Source organism: Lycium barbarum, chromosome 2, assembly GCF_019175385.1.
Source record: "Lycium barbarum isolate Lr01 chromosome 2, ASM1917538v2, whole genome shotgun sequence".
Taxonomy (NCBI): domain Eukaryota; kingdom Viridiplantae; phylum Streptophyta; class Magnoliopsida; order Solanales; family Solanaceae; genus Lycium; species Lycium barbarum.
Genome location: NC_083338.1, coordinates 8,240,516 through 8,259,143, shown reverse-complemented (window position 1 = coordinate 8,259,143; position 18,628 = coordinate 8,240,516). Strand labels below are relative to the sequence as shown.

Sequence of the window (18,628 nt, the reverse complement as noted above, 5' to 3'; positions counted from 1 at the left end):
ACTAATTCCATGAGCAGTTTGTTATAGTTCAGTAGACTAGTTCTCACTTTGTGTTGTAGCTTAGGAAAAAAAAAAAAAAATCTCTCTCGTCCGAATTAATTTCTTTGTACCTCGACTAATTATTCAACAAAAGTTTGCTACAAATCAGCATACATGCCGAGTAATCTTATCTTTCATGGGTAATTCGCAAGAATGCCCCTCATTCGAGGCGGTCTTTAATTTTTGCCCTTCGACTAGAATACCCTGAGATTCTTGGTTTGAACCCTGACTTAGGTAAAAAAATAAAATAAAAAATCGCAAGCCAAGTCTTTTGAAAAAGTCTGTCTTATGCGGCATAGGTTGCCTTAAGACATAACTAAAGTTCTGCCGGATCCGGCAGAGGTTGCCTTATAAGGCAAAGTTTTATTTGTGCCATCAGGATATTTTCAATCACTTTTTTAAGCGAAAGACAAAAATTAAAGACAACAATTTGAGGGACAGAAATTTATAGACCACCCCAGAAGAAGGGCAATCCCTATGAAGTTTACATCCTCTGTTGTATTACACAGACTCATCACACACGTCTAAAGAATGCATGATGCAGTGATGCTTAAAGTGTGTCGTAATTCAATTTATTAAACCTTAAATGTATAAATAAAAAGTAATAGGGTGAAAATTACCAGAACAAGAATATTATAGTCGATATTTCTTTTGTTTATTTTTTAGAGTGTTTAATTGATTATCTTTGACTACAACTACTCAACCATATGTAAGGAAATTTTTGAATTTTCAATAAACTGCTTGCTCTTAACAAACCTTTATTTTATATATTTAAATTAAAAGGAATAGATTCTGTAAGCTAACACCAAAAAAAAAAAAAAAAAACTGTAAGCTGAATAGGTTAATTAGTTTGAGATAGAGCGTAACAAACATAACAAAATTTTCTTCTCCATAAAATATTATACAATAGATGAATTTTAATGAACAAAAAGGTCACACAAATATTAGAAAGAAATGCTCTATACAGTCTTAAATATTGGCCGTCTTGATAAACTGAATTTGTTTCAAATTATTTCACGTTTTACCAAATATGCCCTTATGACTCCAATATGATGTTAATTAAGTGAGATATTTCACAAAATGTAAAGTAATTTATTAGATATATTCTTGAGATTAAGATTATTAAATATCTTTCTTAATCAATGTGTGAAAACATTTAAAAACAGATAATACAGACAAGATTATGATACTATGATAAGATGTTTATTGATCTTTAATAATACGTTTATGAAAACTACGTTTTGAAACCAACAATCTAATTAGTACTCTCTTCGTGCAATTAAAAAATAATCTCAATAAGAATAAAATAAATAAAATAATTATTTTAAACAAATAACATGGTTTTTTTTTTTTGGTACGAACTAAAATAAATAATATGTCACATAAATTGAGATAAAAAAAATTAAAATAGAAAAGAACATTCACTTAAAAGCCATTACTAACAAGAATAAAAACAAAGTCACCATGCAGAAAACTTTAACCAAATCAAAATACAATATACCAAAAACACTTTCAAAAATATTTTAATAGAATTTCTATGTCATCTCTTAAACCCAAGTTTACCTAACATCAAAAAATATTTTTTTAATTTCATATGTACCATCCAAACAAAATCTTATTCTACTAATCTGGTGCTGACATTTTCAATATATAATTTTTTAAATTTAATTTATTTAATCTTTTCTGTCTCACCCACAATGGGACATTGAGAACAGTTTGGGTTTGACCCAATTAATTAATGCAGGCATTAAAAAAATCTGACAAAGTTTCTTGTCCTATGACTAAAAACAGAAAAAATTAAATTTTCTCAGATTACAGAAAAAACAATTATCACAAAATAATAACAGTAGTAGTATTAATTATCAAATCTACAAAAAAGATTTTCTTTAATTTTTGCAAGTAGGTGAAAGACAATAGTCCAGCTGTAACTTCAGTTATATTTTTGGTCTATTTATCACATCAGTTTTTGAAGTTGCCATAGTTCTAACTTCCAAGCACTAATATATTTTTATTTTTATTTTTGTTTCTTGTTGGCATTTTGAAAGGGGTTATAAAGTGCAAAAAGGGTAATTTATTTGGGATTTTGCTTTCTTGATCTGATTCTGCAAAATTGCAAAAAAGGTGAAATTTTGGTTCTTGATTTTTGGTTTTTGACCAGAAATATTTGTGTATGAAATTTTTATTTCAGAAATGGACCAAACAATTGAGAGGTCACCAAATGCACATAGGGGTTTTAGAGTTCAAGCTCCACTGGTGAGTCTTCCATAATCTCTTTTGACTTTTTTTTTTTTTTTAAATTTCTTCTGTTAATTTGTTTGATTAATGTATTTTCTTGAAATACCCTGATGAGAATTCCTGGTAAATGAGCTACCTTTACAAGAATTTTTGGTGTTTAGCTTGTTTCTTGAGGTACCCTGATAGAATTTTTGGTATTTAGCTTGTTTCCCACTCTGGGATTATATTGGGTATGTTGTTGTTGTTAGCTTGTTTCTTGAAATACCCTGATGAGAATTCCTGGTAAAGGAGCTAACTTTACAAGAATTTTTGGTATTTATCTTGTTTCTTGAGGTACCCTGAGGAGAATTCCTGGTAAAGGAGCTACCTTTACAAGAATTTTTGGTGTTTAGATTGTTTCTTGAAATACCCTGATGAGAATTCCTGGTAAAGGAGCTAACTTTACAAGAATTTTTGGTGTTTATCTTGTTTCTTGAGGTACCCTGAGGAGAATTCCTGGTAAAGGAGCTACCTTTACAAGAATTTTTGAGTGTTTAGATTGTTTCTTGAAATACCCTGATGAGAATTCCTGATAAAGGAGCTACCTTTACAAGAATTTTTGGTGTTTAGATTGTTTCTTGAGGTACCCTGATGAGAATTCCTGGTAAAGGAGCTACCTTTACAAGAATTTTTGGTATTTATCTTGTTTCTTGAGGTACCCTGATGAGAATTTCCTGGTAAAAGGAGCTACCTTTACAGATATTTTTTTGTGTTTAGCTTGTTTTTTGAGGTACCCTGATAACATTTCCTGGTAAAGTAGCTATCTTGGCAAAAAAATTTGGTCTTTAGCTGGTTTATTTGAGGTACCCTGATGAATATTCTTGGTAAAGGAGCTACCTTGGCAAATTGTTTTTGGTATTTAGCTTGTTTCTTGAGGCAACCTGATGAAAATTCCTGGTAAAATAGCTACCTTGACAAAAAAGTTTTGGTCTTTAGCTGGTTTTTTGAGGTACCCTGATGAAAATTCCTGGTAAAGGAGCTACCTTGGCAATTTTTTTTTTGGTAATTAGCTTGTTTCTTGAGGTACCCTGATGAAATTTTTTCTTTAAGTTTTAATCTTTCAAGGATTTTTGGTTCTTAGCTTGTATACTGTTTTTGGGTCTTGTCTTAATTTTTTGTTTGTGGGATTACACTGGGTATGTTGTTGTTGTTGTTTTCGTCTTAATTTGACCTTTTGGGGCTTCCATTGGCGTGAAAAGTGGGAGGTGCTCAGGTGAAATTCTTGTTGAATGTGCAACTTTCTAGGATTTCTTTGAATTTCTTGCTTCTGGGGTTTGCCTCATCCTGAATTTGAAGATTCATCTTTTAGTCCTCTACAGCATTATAAATTTATGAACAACTATATGTTGTTGTGGTCATGTTTCTGAAGATAGTCCTCTTTGATCTCTTCTGTTTTCCAATTTCTGCGGCTTTTATGAAAGTCGTTATTTTCCAAAGACGTTCCTTAGCAATATTAGTTCACTCTTTCGTCGAAAAATTACACAGTGTATACTATATATAAGGTCAAAATTATGTTTTATGTACATTTAATAGATGTTGAATCCCCTTTGGCTTCTCCGAGTATTTACCTATAAATTATGGATCCCCTTGGTGAAAATTCTGGGTCCATCAAAGGTTAAAAAATGATTGAATGTTAAGTTGACTTGAGTCTTTGAGCTGTTTTTAGATAGTTGCCTTTCAGGAAATAGATTATCCCATCACAGGCTCACAGTTAAAGACTGAATGAGGTCAATTATTTGTGATAAGTGAATAAATTTGCAATTATATTGCATAACTGAATATATGTGTTGTGTGAGAATTAGAAGCTTCTACTATGTCGTGAGTCTTTTCTTTCCTTTATCAGAGTGATTGCTAAGGAGGCTTAACTTTCGAGCTGCATGTGGTTATCTTGATTCTTGATTCCGTTCATTCGTTAGGAATAATGGGGACATATGATTGTCTATAAGACTGTAACATGGAGGTGTAATATTAGCTGCTGTCTTTCAGTTTCCGTTTTGAAGGGGTCCTCTTCATTTTGTGAAACATTGAGTACCTATATTTCTTGTATATGGTGAATTTGTAAGTCCCTAACTTCACAAGGTAGGGGTAAGGTCTGCGTACACTCTACCCTCCCTAGACCCCACCTTGTGGGATTATACTGGATATGTTGTTTTTGGTGCTGAATTTTTAAGTCCCTCTCTTACTGGCCTATCAAAAAAGAAAAAAAAAAGAAAAAAAGAAAGAAAAAGAGAGTGCCTCTCTTACTGGCTGTAATATTGTTTGTCTTTTGCAAGAATGCAGATTCTTATAACAGTATCTGCTTTGCTAATTCTGCACTGTTTCATTTGAATTCAACTCTGCGGTCAAGAGGTTCTCTGGAATTGTACTATTTTATACTTCCTTTTGTTCATTGTTTGTAGGGGTATGACGAGATGGAGCACTACTACTTAGACTATAATTAATGTTGTATATAGGTCTGTACCACATAACCATTCAAAAAATTTGAAAAGGTTTGTAGGATGCAGTGAAAAATAAGGTCCTGCATTATGAGGACAGTCTCATACACTTAGGAAGTTAAAATTAGGTCACATTGCTGTAAAGCACAATGGAGCAGGTGCCAATCTTGTGTATCTTCGAAGTATCTTCCTTTCCAATATTTATTTATTGGAGCTTCCCAAGAGCTCTTATGTGTTTCCACGCCCCTTTGAGACCCCGGAAAATGAATAAATTCCTTTTCTTAGGAACACATACAAGATTCGTCACTACAGACTCCATTGGTAGATTTATTTTCTTATAATCCTGCGTTGGATACATTTCTTGTGAGCCAAGGGTTTGTCAGAAACAACCTCTCTACCCCACAAAGGTAGGGTAAGGTCTGCGTACATCCTACTCTCCCCAGACCCCACTTGTGGGAACACTGGGTATGCTGCTGCTGTTGTTGTTGTACTTAAAGAACTTATAGTAAAATGATATGTGAGCTCAGGGCCGGCTCAACGTCCTGGGTGGCCTAAAGCCAAATCTAGATGAGAGACCCTAACTTTTCTTTTAAGAAAACTTCTTATATATTTTTATTATGAGGTCTATTTTTCTAACCGGTGCAATCAACACGGGTAATAAATATATTAGTTTTTCTTCCCCTTTTTCGTTAAAATCATACCTTTTTACTTTTAAATACTACTCTCTTCATTCCCATTTATGTGACACTTTTCACTTTTCGAGAGTCAACTTGACTAAATTTGATTAGATTAACTCAATATCTAAGATTAAAATTTATATATTTGAAAACTACATGAAAAGTACTATAAGTTACATCTTTTTTCATGTAAATTTGGTGAAAAAATACATCTTAAAATGCTAGTCAAAGTTCATGCAATTTGAATTTCGGGATGGAAAAAGTATCACATACATTAGGATAGAGGGAGTAATTTTTATTTAAAAAATAATATTCATAAACCTATTATTAGTGAAATGGGGCCCCCTAAAGCCATTGCTTTGGCTGCCATGCCCTTCAGCCAGCACTGTGTGAACTCAGCTAATAAAAATCTGCTATTCGGTTCACACCACATAATTTAGACTAGGGTATTTATACCTTATCCAGGCATTATCCTTCCTCTGACTCATAGTCATGCATATCCTCAACTCTTTGTTTCCCCCTCAATTTTAGCTTAAATAGTCAATGGTGAATGTTCTTATTTCAGTTCTCCTACTAGTGTAAAGATGGCATTCTCCTTTGCTATATTTGTTAGGTGCTAGAGTACACCCGCATTTTCTAATTGGTAAACCTTTGCAGGTTGATTCAGTATCATGCTATTGCAAGGTTGACTCGGGACTAAAGACGGTTGCAGGGGCAAGAAAGTTTGTCCCAGGATCGAAAATTTGCATCCAGCCGGACATTAACCCTCACGCACACAAGACTAAAAACTCCCGCAGGGAGAGGTCAAGAGTTCAGCCACCTCTTCTGCCCGGTCTACCAGATGATCTTGCAATTGCTTGTCTAATACGTGTTCCTCGTGTTGAACACAACAAGCTCCGTTTAGTCTGCAAAAGGTGGTATCGTCTTCTTGCTGGAAACTTCTTTTACTCTCTCAGAAAGAGTCTTGGAATGGCTGAGGAATGGGTATACGTGATAAAGAGAGATCGTGATGGAAGGATTTCATGGCATGCATTTGATCCGACCTACCAATTGTGGCAACCACTTCCACCTGTTCCGGGGGAATATAGTGAAGCTCTTGGATTTGGTTGTGCTGTTCTTAGTGGTTGCCATCTCTACTTATTTGGAGGAAAAGATCCAATTAAAGGGTCCATGCGACGGGTAATCTTTTATAGCGCACGAACGAACAAATGGCACAGGGCACCGGACATGCTTCGTAAACGTCATTTCTTTGGTTCTTGTGTAATCAACAATTGTCTTTATGTGGCTGGTGGAGAATGTGAAGGAATCCAAAGGACTCTCCGTTCAGCTGAAGTTTACGACCCTAATAGGAACCGCTGGACCTTTATTGCTGATATGAGCACAGCTATGGTGCCCTTTATCGGAGTTGTTTATAACGGGAAGTGGTTTTTAAAAGGGTTGGGGTCCCACAGAGAAGTTCTAAGTGAAGCTTATAACCTGGAAACCAATGCGTGGACCCCGGTTAATGACGGGATGGTTGCCGGTTGGCGCAACCCGAGCATCTCCATGAACGGTCGCCTTTATGCTTTGGACTGCCGTGATGGGTGTAAACTTAGAGTATATGATGAACCCACAGATTCGTGGAATAAATTTATCGACAGTAAGCTCCATCATGGAAGTTCTCGTGCTTTAGAGGCTGCAGCTTTGGTTCCTCTTAATGGTAAACTTTGTATAATTCGTAACAACATGAGCATCAGTATCGTCGATGTATCAAGTCCTGATAAACAAGTGGAAACTAATCCGCATCTCTGGGAGAACATTGCCGGTAAAGGTCACTTCAGAACTCTATTCACTAATTTATGGTCAAGCATCGCAGGACGAGGAGGGTTGAAAAGTCATATTGTGCATTGTCAAGTGCTACAAGCCTGAGAGTTGGCCATAATGTCTAGTAGTCCTTCTTGATGAGAACTAAGAATTAGTTCAACCTCGAGAACAAAATCTTTTCTGTTAAAGCAGTTTTGACGTCACCTCAACATGGTATCATTCTGGTGTAGTGAACCAAATTGTCGCATCATTCATTTTTCACTTCCTGATGATCTTCTGCAGATAATGCTCAACCCGGTTTGTGAACCACATCTGTATATGTCATGTGGAAGTGTTTGGATTGGCCTTCAAGAGGAGGGCTTTCAGCATCAACAGCTCATGCATGGATTTCTCCAGTATTTTCGTACTTCTAAATGAGTTCAAATGCAGAGCTGGCTTGCTGATGATTTCTGAAGTAGAAAAATGAGCCTATTTCTTCGCATCATAAAACGACCTGATAGCTCTATGTTTTGTGTATCCTTTTGACCTATAGTTTTGCACCAATAGTTTCCCGTCTTAGAATCCCTTCCCTGGACCCTGCGCATAGCGGGGAGCTTAGTGCACCGGGCTGCCTTTGTTTTTTTAGTTTCCTGTCTTAGAATACCATATTTTGAACATAGGTTGGTCATTGACCTTGAAGGACATATAGCTCGAATCTCTGCTTCTTACCGTCTTCTCTTGCTGCTTTTCAAGATTTGTACACAATATAATTGGAAAAGGAGTGGCATTTAACTGCAATTGTTGGCCGCTGAAGCGGCTTAAGTTCCCTCTAAGCAGCATTATGATCTTGCTGCCCGTGCTGTTGAATCTGTCGTTCGTGAACAGTTTGAACAGAGTTGCAATGTCTATGTCCTAAAGCTTGTGCTTTTTGACGAAAGGTTCTATGAAGCAGGTATTGGTATATTCAGTGATTGTGACATTTTCAAGATTTTGCATAACATGCTGAGTTTTGTATTCTTGCTTGCATAGGTTAATGTAAAATTTTGAAAGAGTTACATGATGCTTTTTCGCATTAGAATTCGTGGAATTTCCTTCTGTGGGAATGTAGATGACATTTGGCTAAATGTAATTTCGAAGTTTTTTATTGAAGATGTGATGTTAAATGTTTTGGTATTATGATAATGACATAAGTTGATCCTAAATGGAGAAACATAATTAGTGAGAATCTATATAGTCGACCCTAACTTGTTGGGGATTGAGGCATAGTTGTTGATGCTAATAGCCTGTTTGGCCAAGCTTATTTCCCTCCCAAAAGTATTTATTTTTTCAATAAGTGCTTATTTGAAAAAAAGTGAGGTGTTTGACCAAACTTTTGGGAGAAAATAAGTGCTTCTGTGGAGTGGCAGAAGCAGTTTTTCAGGAGCTAAAAAAATAGCTTTTGCCCAAAAGCACTTTTTTGAAAAGTACTTTTGAGAAAAATATAAGTAAAAACACTTTTTAAAAACTTGGTCAAACACTAATTGCTGTTCAAAAGTGTTTTTTTAATTAATTAGCTAAACACAAACTGTTTTTTGCCAAAAGTATTTTTTTAAAAAGTACTTTTAAAAAAAATACTTTTAAAAATAAGCTGATTTTAGAAGTTTGGCCAAACAGGCTATAAATGTTTTGAAATTTGCAAAGTACATCGTTATTAGATGAGGAACTTTGTCAAAAGACATGTGATCCTTGGAACGAATGTTTTTATCTTGTTTGTGAAGAATGACCCTTTGGCACAAAGATTCTGTATCAAGCTAAAACCCCTTACACAAATTAGAGTTTTCAGGTCTTTGATTATTATTGTTAATAACTATATTATTTGATAACCAAGAAATTCTCGAGCTCCAGCTGGCGCAAAGTTCTAAACTCAGTCCATATTGGGCCCGCTCCTCTGTCCGTCTCCGTAACACATTTTCAAAATGTATTCCTATTGGCACACAAATTTACCATCTATGACATTTGACTTCATTTTAAAATCAGAAATGCACACCTAAAGGGTAGCGCGGTTGCGTATTTTCTTGCCATAAAAAAAACATTTTAACAAATATATACTGGATATTCACTTGGGAATATTACAATTCCAAGAACACAAGAAAACCTCGAGGCCCACACACGATTTTAAACTCGGTATAGGCCCGTTTCTTTACCCTTCGCCACTTAAATTGCATGCTTTTGTCCATCGTAGGTTCAAACTGGTGACGATAGTCTGTCTCACACAATCACGCGCTGCATAACACATTTTTCAGAATCTATTCATGTGGGCACATAATTTCACCTCTATCCATAACATTTGTCAACTTCATTTTCAAATCAGAAACATAACAGAACAAATATACTATATTATTCACTTGAGAAATATTACAATTCCAAGAACACAAGCAAGAACTAAACAAAGAATCACATATATCTTAAGTCCCCCTGTTAAGCATTTCTTGAAATTGCTTAAATGATTCTTCTCTTTCAAACTTAAGTTGCTTCCTGAAATTCTTGATAAAATCATCAGCCAACTTGTCCACATCCTCTATCAAGAACCGCCTCGTCGACGCGATTCTCTCTCTTTTTCCACCATCTTTCTGCAACCCCTTCATATTTTTTGAAGAGTTTTCTTGATGATGATCCATTTTGAAACTTGTTTTTAGTGTTCTTCGCGCTTCTCTAGAGGTTGAAGAGTTAGTTAAATGTTGATGGATTTCTTAGCTAGTGATTGATGTTTAAATAGTTGCAAGATTGTGAGTTTAAGATGTTGTGTTCTTTGCTTTAAAGCATGAGTTTTTCATGAGAAAAAAGCAAAGGAAAGAAGAAGGAAAGTTAGAAAGATTAGTTATTTGTTCATGAGTGGAAGGCATTCTTATGAGTAGTTTGAAGCCAAAAAGGAAAAGGCAAAACACTTATTTCGTTTTATGGGTTAATACTTTGGTCCTTTAGTTATCGCTAATTTTGATTTCAGTCTTTGTGATAACTAAATAAGCATGTTTAACCTTCAGTTAATTGAAATATATATTTTTGATCCATTTGCTCGTGAATATTCACAAATTGACCATAATTATTAACTGTTCCACCACGTAGTTACTCGCATTTCATGTTAAGCTTGTATTGATACTTCATATTTGATGGTAATATAGTTTCAAAAATAGTCGAAATGTAACATGCTTCCTACATAAAGGACCAAAATACACAGTTTTCACGTAATTGAAGGTCAAAATATGCTTTATCAGATATTACAAGGACTAAAATAAGAATTTATTAATAAATGAGAGACTAAAAGTGCTATTACCCCTAATTATATTGTTAGCCTTTCTGTGTTTTTATATGGTTTAGCATTTCAAAGGAAGTTGCAGCCAGGATTTGTTTATTTGCAGTGCAAAAGAATGACATAAACTCACTTATAAATTAACGGATGGTCCAAATAGATTGGGGTCTTAATATGTATTTGTTAAGTTTTTATCTCTGAAAGGATGGTGGGAGAATTTATACACATTACAAAACGAAGTTTCTGACGAAATAACAAATAAAAAATTTGTAACATGTACATCATGTATTACTCTCTTTTGTGGAGTTATCCCTTGTTTTTTGAGTCGTTTGACTCAGCTTTTGTACTATTTTTGACTTCAAAGAAAACCATATTAAGGAGCATTCACCATTATTAAATCTTTACGAAAAGAAAGCTATAAGTCTAATTATTAATATCGTGTGCGGAAGTTACCAAAAAAAAAAAAAAAGAATATATATAGTGTCTGGACAAGTATTTATCGTTTGGTTAAAAAAATAAAAAATAAAAAAATAAAAAAAGGGAAGAAAGAAAAGGAACTTACCTCATTTATATTAGTTTTGTAGTACTATCTAGTTGGGCAGTTCCAACTTGTAAGCTCATAACATTAATAATAAAAATTTATGAAATACTTTCAATATATACAATTTTGTTAAAAATGTCATAATAAAGTTGAGAATAGTTGAAATCTCCAAAAAGTTATTTCAATGGTCTGAAGAGTAGAATCTTAAATTGAGACGGATATATAATTTAAATTTAATGAGTTTGACATTTAAAGTTTTTAACGTTTGAATTCATTGTACACTTGTAATTAAGTGTTCAAAATTTAATATTTGTAGAAATTTTATAATTTTTATATAGACAGTTTAAATTTGAGTAAAACCAAATAAGCTACCAGCTCTTCATGAAAACTGGGGCTCTGTATCATACCAAATTCTTTTGCAATTCATCTTTATCTTGTTCTTCCTTTATTCCGCTTATCATTTTATGAGAATTTTTACCCTGGTTTGACTACACTTTTTTTTGAGCCGAGGGTCTATTGAAAACAACCTCTCTCCCACAAAAGTAAGGGTAAGATCTGCGTATATCTTACTCTCCCCAAATCTCATGTTGTGGGATTACATTGGATATGTTGTTGTTGTTGTTGTTATCATTTATGGGAACAGCATGACAAGATTCAGAATTTAAATTTGATCGAACTTTCTACCGTTGAATCCATTGCACTTTTGAGATTAAGTGTTCGAAATTCAATTATTTGTTGAGTTTGTTGTAAAATTCCACATATATATTATGTTATGTATCAAAAATACTGAAACATGCCGCATCCTCCTCTATTGGGGAGCAAATGGTAGGGCACAAGAGGGTTGGGGGGTTGGGGTGTGTGAAAGAGAGGAATATACATCAACTAGTGTAATCAATCATCGAGGAAATGATTCAGTATAGTCCTTTACAATTTGGATAGAAGAAATTAAACTTGCTAAGATCTTATAAATGATACATATGTGGAATTTTTTATCTTGATCATACGTCTTGTACATAAGACCAACCTTGATTTTCCATCACTTCACAACAAATGAAGTAAATAATACATTTTGCCATTTCAGGTACTTTCAGCTTGAGTTGCATATTCATTTCCCATCTACTCAGTAACAAGCATTTGCATATCATTTACAGGAGCTGGAAGCTGCAAAAATAGATAATTGGTTGTTACAACTTGCAAGCAATAAGACCTAAGAGATCTTGCACTACTAAAAATATGCGATTTCTATTGGAAATCCCTCAGAAATTGGCTTGTCCGCAACAACATACCCAGTATAGTCCCACAAGTAAGGTCTTGGGAGGGTGAGGTGTACGCAGACCATACCCCTACCCTTGAGGAGGTAGAGAGGTTGTTTCTGATAGACCCTCGGTTCGAGAACATGATCTTTTCAAATTTACAAAGTTTAAAAAAATACAAATTAAGACCTTAATATGTGAATTTATGTCAGTTTCTTGTCCTGCAAATAAGACAAATCCTAGCATGCAACTTCCTTTGAAATGCTAAAACCATATAGAAACACAAAAAGCTAACAATAAATTAAAAATAAGTGCTTTGCCTTTTCCTTTTTAGCCTTCAAGTATTCATAAGAATGCCTTCCACTCATGAACAAACATAGATCATCAATCTTTCTAACTTTCCTTTTTCTTTCCTTGTTTTTTTCCCATGAAAAACTCATGCTTTAAAGCTAAGAACGCAACATTTCTTAACTATATAAACATCAATTTTTCACGAGCTAAGAATCCATCATCATTTAACCAACTTTTCGACCTACAGAGAAGCGCGAAGAACACTAAAAGAAGTTTCAAATGGATCATCACCAAGAGGGTTCTTCAAATATCTAGGGGTTGGAGAAAAATGGTGGAAAAGAGAAAGAACGGCATCCGCGAGGCGGTTCTTGATGGAGGATGATTTTATCAAGGATTTCAGAAAGCAGCTGAAGTTTGAGAGAGAAGAATCATTTAAGCAATTTCAAGAAATGCTTAACAGGGGAACTTAAAATTTTGATTCTTTCTTGTATACTTGGAATTGTAATATTCTCAGGTGAATATATACTACTAGTATATTTGTTCTGTCATACTTCCTATTTGAAAATGAAGTTGGCCCACAGTGGATATTTGGTAATAGTCTAATAGAGCAGCATTTGCTGAAACCTGATTGATCAATTTATTCAGAAGTTACTTAGAATAACTACTAAAAGAATGTGAGTTTCTGACGGACCTTTCTGTCGAAACGCCATTGGAAATATGGGATTTCCGCGAGCAACGTTCGTCGGAAGTTCACGATTTTTTAGTAGTTCTTAGTCACTCTTGAATATATAGATCAATCAGGTTTCAACAAATGCTGCTCTATCTCCAAATATTCACTATGGGTCTAGCTTATTAATACCTTCAAGAAAACTCTACTTGAATCAATTTACCGACAACAAAATATAATCAAAAACTTATTCATGAAATCCCTTTAACCCGACTTGCTGCCAAATATGCAGTTTTCAACACTCTTCTCAGTCAATAATTTGTCACAAATTCATCAATCAAGAGAGAAAACTAATCTGTCAGCAAATGAAATTCCAATAAACACAAACTCATAATTACTGCATCTCAAATAAAAAACTAGAGACCTTGAAAGCTAGCTACTATGAGGCACTTGTGATAGGAAGATGCAATATTTCAGAGCTAAAAATGGATAATTTCACCACATTTTTCACTTTATGGTAAAACCACAAACTTCTGATCATTTTAGCCAAAAAGAAGTAGCACAAACAACCATTTTTAACATGACTAAAATTTCCCAAATAAATGATCAGACCTTTCTGCCAAGAAAGGCTAACAATCCTACACGGAAGTTGCAGCAAATTTAAAGGCTATGTTGCTAGGTGTGTCCCCGATCCTCCAATAGCTATGCATTTTTGGAGGATCCAACATGAGTGCAATAACATTTTTGGAGGGTCTGAGAAATATAGCTCTAAGGATACACCAAACACCAAGTCAAACTCTCCTCGAATGAATAATGAGGTTCGCAGTGCAAAGTCAAAGTATCTACCTTTTAGGTTGACTTTGGACATTAATTTCTTGGAAGGAAAGTCTTGGAGAGTTGTGTCTATGTGATCTATAGGTCAAGGGTTCGAGCCATGAAATCAACAACTATTACATGCGTTAGGGTAGGCTGCCTATATCACACCCTATTAGGATGCAGCCTTTCCCTGGAACCTACGTGAACGCGAGGTGCTTCATGCACCAGGTTGCCCTTTTTTTGGACATTAGTTTCTTGCTTTTTGGAAAGGAGAAACTCTTTCAATAATGCTCCAATGTCTTAGAAAATCGCAGACAATGGAAACATTTGTTTGACACTCTGGACAGTAAAATATTATCAGCAGCAATAGAATTTAAACAATGATCAGGAAGAGGGGAAAAAAAAAGCAGACAAGTTGTGCAGAAAAATAGAAAAAAGAACAAACAGTTTAAAAACCCTCAAAATCATAGAAAAGTCCCATAATGACGGAAGTAAATTTCCTTGCAACTATCTTAATTTTTAATTCATATCACTTGCTCAAACCAACACAAAGACATCATTATCAATCTTAGTTACTCAAATGTTTCATCAAAACACGATCCAATTTGCTAATAGTATTACAATTTTTAAAAAAGTATATCTTTTTTTCGAAAAATATTTTCACTTACCAACCGTACACTAGGAAACATTCTCGAGAAAATGAAAACTGACTTCCGTACTACTACATACAGTGGCAGAGGCAGTACTTTCACCAAGTGGTTCATCATCTACTATATATACATAAACACATTGATCTTGTATGCTATATTGACGGGTATATGTCGGATCCTCCAAAAGTAGTGTCTTGGAAAATCCAACACAAGTACCACAACATTTTTTGGAAAGTCCGAGAAACATAAATTGTATATATGGTGTAATTTTCCGCTCCTCTAGCTCCGCCCCTGACCACATACTCTTAATAGAACAACAACAACAACTACTATGACTCAATCCCAAATAAGTTGACCTTGTATACTATGTTGATGAGTATGTGTTGGGTCCTCCAAAGATAGTGCATCTTGGAAGATCCAACACGAGTGTGACAACATCTCCGGAAGAATACGAGCAACATAACTTGTATATACAATGTAATTTTCCGCCCGTCTTGCTCCACCGCTGACCACATATACTCTTCATACAACAACAACAACAAACACTACAACGACTCAATTCCAAACAAGTTGACCTTGTATATGGGTATGGGTTGGATCCTCCAAAGATAGTGCATCTTGGAAGAGCCAACACAAGTATGACAATATTATTGGAGAGTCCGAGCAACATAAGTTGTATATACCGTGTAATTTTCCGCCCCTCTAGCTCCACCCCTAACCACATACACTCTTAAACAGAGCAACAACAACAACTATTACTACGACTCAATTCCCAACAAGTTGACCTTGTATACGGGTATGTGTTGGATCCTCAAAGACAGTGCATCTTGGAAGATCCAACACGAGTATGACACCATTTTCTGGAAAGTCCAAGCAACATAGCTTGTATATACAATATAATTTTTCATCCCTCTCATTCCACTTCTAACCACACACACTGTTAAACAGAACAACAACAACTACTACAACTACTACATCGCAATCCCAAACAAGTTTTGATTGGTCGCATTCTTAAACAGAATACAACAACAACATACCCAATGTAGTCCGACATAGTGGGATCTGGGGAGGGTAAGATGTAGGCAGACCTTACCTCTACCTTACAAAAACTTTGTAAGAAAATTAATTACCTGTAGAGCTTGTCTCAATGATCCACCACAAGACCTCAACCAAATTCCATTATTCATACAAGAATGAATAGTCTCAAACTGATGCACATCAAGCTTCTTATTAACAAAACCAATCTGAAAGTAAACACTATCAGAAGGTGGTGGCAAATCAACTCTTATTTCATTAACATTAAACCAAAAAAAGAATCTTTTCACTTCAATCCCTTTTAACTCAGTAATTGAACCAATACTTAACTTCCCACTAATCTTTTCAGCATAATAAACCAAATATTCAAACTCTACATAACATGGGGTCTTCAGAAAAACCTCAAAGTTTCCATCTTTATCAATATTATAAGATTCCACAGTGTCTGGAAATATGCCACGTGGCAGACCATAATCTGGTAGGATATCATATAGTGTAGGTTTTGGTTTTGGTTTTGGTTGTGGTGATGGGCTAAGGATGAAAGAGATGGTAAAAGGGGTTAATATGAAGTAAATAAGAATACCCAAATTGAATCTTGAATTGAAAGCCATGTTTGTTTGAAGAAATTTGTGTGTGCTTTAGATGGTTGTACTTTCTATTTAAAGAAGTGTACTTTAATTTTGGGGGTGGCGGGGGCGGGGGTGGTTTGAAGATATTTTTTTTGGAAAGTATGGTTTTATTGGTTAAAGAAGAAGACCCAAATGGAATCTTGAAATGAAAGCCATGGTTGTTTGAAGAAATTTGTGTGTGCCTTAGATGGTTGTACTTTCTTCTTAAAGAGGTGTACTTTAACGGGAGGGAGAAAAAACAATTGGGAAGTATGGTTTTATTGGTTAAAGAAGAAGACCCAAATGGATTATTGAATTGAAAGCCATGTTTTTGTTGAAGAAATTGAGCTTTGGAGGGGTGGGTGTGCTTTAGATGGTGTGTACATTATGCATAAAGAGGTGTACTTTTGATTAGAGGGAGAAGAAAGAATTACATTTTTTTTTTTCGGGTAAGGAGAAGAATAGAGTTTTATTGGTTAAAGAAATTGAGCTCCAGAGGGTAGGTGTACATTAGATGGTTGTACTTTCTGATTAAAGAGGTGTACTTTAATGGGAGGGAGAAGAAAAATGAGAAGTACAATTTTGTTGGTTAGAGAGAGGAGAATTTGGTTTGGACTTTTGTGATGATATGGGAGAAAGAAGCCAAAAAAGAGCAATTTCTTGGAAGGAGGGTTTTTATTTTTTATGATATATATATAAATATTGTGGGCCATTTTTTTTATCCAAATCTAAGTGGATAAATAAGAATAATACATGATTTTTTGGGACTTTCATAACAAAACAAAACTTGAAAAATCCTTTTTTTCTTTTTTTTGACTTTTGGTTTGTGAAAAAAATTAATATGTTAGGTTTTTATCTTGAGAAAAGACTCTTAATAGAGAGTTTAAAATAGAGATATGTTTATTTGATCAAAATATTCGTCTCCGGGAATTTGAAGTAATAAGTACACTATTTTTTCCCATTCATATTTCATACCTATTTTGGTGCTCGATTAATTTGAAGTTGTGTTGTGTAAGGTTCGTTAAAGCGGAAACCGCCCTACTAGAATTTTTTTTCACTCATAGAGATCGAACACAAAATTTCTGATTAAGGGTGGAGGGATCTTATCCATCCAATCACGATTTTTAGTGGGTTGTATTTCACTACTTTAGGATTCTTTTTATCGAGTGATTCCATGGTGTACCTATTACCTCTGACCAAAACAGAATAAGTATGTCCCCAAAACTTAAACAGATGGAAAGAAATTTCATCACTTACTTTAGAAGGTTATGCAAGTGACCATAAGAAAGAATATATTACAAGTTTGAGGTGACAGAATTGTCAAAAGCTCTACCTAAAGACTAAATTGCTTATACACTTATCTCTTCTTCTTTTCTTTCCATTCAATCTGGAACAGTTCTATTTATTCAACAAATTGAAATATGTTATTGTTTTTACACCTTAGATCGACTATTGGAGATTAGTATTTGACTTTTCTATTTTATACTAAAACTAACACGCAATCTTTTTTGATCGATAATTTTGTTTAACATGTGCAAAGAGTGACGTTCACTTGTAAAATGCAAATCATGACTAGGATTTAAAATCAAACAAGTAATGTCAAAATGTCCCAATAAGAACACGAAAGGACAATTTTCTTTGCTTATTAACTAGAACATAATTTCTGTTATCTTAACAAAACACAAACATCAAAAAAGATTAAGATATATACACATTGGCACATTAGTGTGACATGATTAAATTTACTCTTTATCAAAGTTGTGATGGGATAGATAGGATTTTTTACCCTACAGAGGTCTCATATTCAAACTTCAGGTAGTGATAAAATCCTAATCGTTGGCGCTTTCCTCTTTAATTAGCATTATGCGATACAAGTTCGAATTAATTGAGGCCCCGTTGGGCAAGGGACATAGAGTGAAAAAAAACAAAAAAAGAAAAACTCACCTACTCACTCACGCCTATCGTTAACAATCCATTAGCCGCGAGAGAGAAGGTTTGAATTTAGGTTTCTAAATCTATATATAGCTCAATGTGGAAATTTGAATAAGGTACATCTTTCATTCTTTTTTAATTAAAGTTTGAATAATTGAGGTTGCACAAAATTGATTGGAGCTAGAAAAGGAAAAGTGGAATCTTCAATCTTCATACTTATGCGTGTTTGGAACATTTTGAGGCCGAGTGGTTGATTTTTTCAATTTCCATATCGATTATGGAGAAATAGAGATTGAAGGTCTTGTCATGAGTTTTGGAATGAATAATCATTTTTTTGTGCGG

At 34.5% G+C, this 18,628-nt stretch overlaps 2 protein-coding genes across 3 annotated transcripts; one reads left to right on the top strand and one right to left on the bottom strand.

Annotated features, from left to right (window-relative positions):
- The first annotated feature begins 1,829 nt into the window (after positions 1-1,829).
- Positions 1,830-8,356, top strand: LOC132626050 (F-box/kelch-repeat protein At1g55270). 2 transcript variants are annotated; one of them, XM_060340772.1, is made up of 3 exons: positions 1,830-2,105; positions 2,228-2,292; positions 6,083-8,356. In XM_060340772.1, exons 2-3 carry the CDS (start codon positions 2,230-2,232, stop codon positions 7,331-7,333), a joined length of 1,314 nt encoding a protein of 437 aa, XP_060196755.1. In that variant the 5' UTR covers positions 1,830-2,105; positions 2,228-2,229; the 3' UTR covers positions 7,334-8,356. The 2 variants fall into 2 exon arrangements, with proteins under 2 accessions (XP_060196755.1, XP_060196754.1); XM_060340771.1 differs by having other exon boundaries at positions 1,832-2,292.
- Positions 8,357-11,908: 3,552 nt separating this feature from the next.
- LOC132626049 (uncharacterized) lies at positions 11,909-16,985 on the bottom strand. The gene is made up of 2 exons (XM_060340770.1): positions 15,842-16,985; positions 11,909-12,195 (listed from the first exon to the last, which is right to left on the bottom strand). Exons 1-2 carry the CDS (start codon positions 16,355-16,357, stop codon positions 12,151-12,153), a joined length of 561 nt encoding a protein of 186 aa, XP_060196753.1. The 5' UTR covers positions 16,358-16,985; the 3' UTR covers positions 11,909-12,150.
- Positions 16,986-18,628: the final 1,643 nt, after the last annotated feature.